The following is a 3,188-nucleotide window of genomic DNA, read 5'->3' as shown; positions in this document are numbered from 1 at the left end:
AACATATTCACATATTTTCCATTGATTCTATATATAAGCTCACAACCCAAGAAAAATTCAGAAATTTGAATGAATGTTGATAGAGTAACACTTATGACAGCATAATTTATAGTAGGGAAAAAGTAAATACAATCTAAATGTTCCTAAATAAGAAAACACATAACTGAATAATAACATTATCACAATGTAAAGCCAGGATGTTTTACAAAATGAGAATCTTGAAGATGATTTTATTAACCTGACTAAATATTTACTCTGAGTTCCTATTTAAAAAAAAAAAAAACAGAATATACATTGTGAAAATTAATACTCTTGGGATTTTATGATTATGGATAATTCATTTTTTAATTTTAACTTTTCTTATTTCTAGATTTTTTTGAAAATATGATTTATTACCCTCAGCTATCCATGCATACATCTAGGGGTGCTGTATTCCCGAACTCACACCGACCTCTACACACGTTCTGGGGAAATCCAAGTTCTGCTGCCGCCCAATTCACCTACTCCACGAGGCTTTTTTCCCAATCCCATTTGAATCTCACGAGAACTCATCGGGAACAAGCAGCAGGAACACCCTAATCCCAGCAGCAATAATCTTCAACCTCCAACTTCCCTAAAACCCCTATTGTCTTAAACCAGGAACGCCCTAAACTTGCCTTAAACCGGGAACGCCTTAAACTCAAGGAGTGGGATACTTCCTCAAACCTGATCAGCTCTAAACCCAGATCCGCCTTGGTCCTTGAGCAAGGTCACCTTACATGCAATGTCAACAGCGAAATCCATTTAACATGGGGTACGCTAGCAAGGAAATTTTGATGCGTCATTCCTACTTGGCAATGGCCCTCAGCAGATGTCCATCTCATTCTACCATCTTCCCTAACTCCTTCCACCTTCCTTTCCCCTCTGACCTCTTTGCCCTATCTAGAGTTGCCCTATCTAGAGTTGCTCCCCTTTCCAACCCCACATTTTTTAGGAAGAAACAATGTAAAATTTTCTTTCTTTTTTTATTAAATAAAAAGAGTCCCACAACATTTATTTCCATCTGGTTATAACAGAAGGGTCATCAAAACAATGTGAACAAATGTTTTAGAAGTATATTCCCAACAAAGGACACCTAAATTAAGAAAAAAAAATTGTAGCTTTCTCTGTAATTTCTCACTTCATTGATCATTTCTAATTGGAGACACTTTGTAGCAGAGTAATATTATCTCCTTTTAGCATGATAAAACCCAGCTGTTTTCTTGACTTTGTTTTAGAATGGATCTCTTCTGCATCATCTAATACAAAGTTCACGTAGTCATAGAAACCAATAATACAGCCCTCTATTCGCATATTCAATTGCTCATAGAACCACACCTGAACCTGAAATCTGTTTTGCAAGTATCTGAAGATGAGGTTCTGCACCACAGTGGTTAAAGAAGAAATCCCTCCACAGCACAGGCTCTGCTCCCTGAAACTGAGGCTGGACCCAATCCTCTTTGTTTTCTGAAGGCGAGCTCTAGTGCCTACTGCAAGAAGGGTCAAACTGGGCATCCACTGGCGGGGGTGGGGGGTGGGGTGAGGGGATTTGGAGGCACCTTCTATACTCCGAAGGAAATTCCACTCTCTCATCCTCCTGGAATCCCCTCGTTGCTGACACCTTCCTCCTGCCCTAGACCTTGAAATCCTGCTTTCTCTCCATATCCACCTAAAGTTGTGTCTCCTCCTCTCACCCTGCCATTCCTGAAATTTTCCCACAAGAGCTGTCCAAGCCCACCTCCCTCAAGTTGAATTTTTATTCTTTAATGTTACACCCATGCAATGTAATCTTAATTCTGCTTATTTATTAGGATAACCCCCAAGCCACTAAAAGGTGATAAAAAATTTCTGAATTTTTAGAGAAATGCCCTATTATTAAATGGGTTGCTTTCAATTTTTAGAGTCTTATGTTACTGGAAATCTTCGAAAACATATCTGTATATGAAAGAAATATTGTTAATTAGCCAAAATTTTTTGTATACAATTTGTGTTGGTAACAGAGTTGACTAAGCACAGTCTAATGGCTTTAGACCAACTATGACTAGTGGTTTACATTTTCAAAGGCAGCAAAAGTGTAATCTATCAGTAGCGAAAATTTCAACTATCCAAATAGACATGAAAGGGAAGTATAAATTACTCTGACCAATCTGAACTTTCAGAAAATTATATAACCATACAAACAATTCTACTTATCTCACTCAAGGCAAAAACATTTTACAGCATATGCTAAATCTGAAATGCTAGTTGTTTTTATAAATCTCAATTAAAATAGACTGGCTTTTAGCCATCACATTTCATTATCTCCAATTCTCAGCTTTTCTTTCTTCTTTGATTGAGAATTACTATTTTAACTTAGATACATTCCTGTCATTTGCATCATAATCATGTTTTCTGAAATATCCCCTTAATAAATAACATATTACTCAGTTGGATTCTGATTAAAATTATTATGTAGAATTAACTCTTCCCATAGTGACCTAGAAATAGCAATAGAAAAATAAGCAAATGCAGTGTTTCTGTGTTCAATTATTCCCTGTTTCTGCTGGACACCAAAAGCCATTTTAATGAATAAAATGTCCCTTGATCAAGAAGTTTTGAAAGACAGTAAGTTGAATAAAGCATACAGGTTTCTTTTCCATTCTTTGGCTCAAAGGCTTACATTTGTAATTTCACTGGAAGTTTATAAAATGGGATGGATTCTGCACTTCTTTTTAAACAGGTTAACCATGGAATAATATATCATGTAGAGATGGTTTACATTAAAGAATACCTGGGAAAAATGCGGAGCTTGAGGGAGTTGGATTTGGGGATGAAGAAAACTTTGCTCCAGTATTTCCTCAGGAATGCTTTGTTATAGAATAATAATAATAATTCTTGGCCAAAGAGTTTGAAAGTTGGGAGTGCTGTATTGGCTCTGCCCATTCTTCCGTTTGTGTACTAAGGTACTTCATATTCTTTCACCCCACTTTTTCTCCCTTTGTATTTCAAGCTTGAAATTAAATTTTCTTTTCCTAATTGTGTCTCTTCTTTGGAAAGTAAAATTTATCTTATATTTCTAAACCAACTTTACTATGAAACTTTGCTGTTGCACTTACTTTGATAACAAATCAATGGAAGACTGTGAACTTTAGAATTTGATAGATCAAATTTCAAGTTCTTGTGCTTTCCAG

At 36.0% G+C, this 3,188-nt stretch overlaps 1 protein-coding gene across 1 annotated transcript; it reads right to left on the bottom strand.

The window, feature by feature from the left end:
- Positions 1-1,080: 1,080 nt before the first annotated feature.
- Positions 1,081-1,611, bottom strand: LOC308630510 (small nuclear ribonucleoprotein E-like; the record flags this gene model as incomplete). Its single annotated transcript, XM_081260616.1, has 1 exon — positions 1,081-1,611. The coding sequence occupies one exon, from the start codon at positions 1,609-1,611 to the stop codon at positions 1,174-1,176; it is 438 nt and encodes a 145-aa protein (XP_081116742.1). The 3' UTR covers positions 1,081-1,173.
- Positions 1,612-3,188: the final 1,577 nt, after the last annotated feature.

This window comes from Spermophilus citellus (assembly GCF_964194105.1).
Source record: "Spermophilus citellus genome assembly, chromosome: 11".
Lineage (NCBI taxonomy): Eukaryota > Metazoa > Chordata > Mammalia > Rodentia > Sciuridae > Spermophilus > Spermophilus citellus.
The sequence above is the reverse complement of the archived record's forward strand: the minus strand, read 5'-3'. Positions and strand labels throughout refer to the sequence as shown.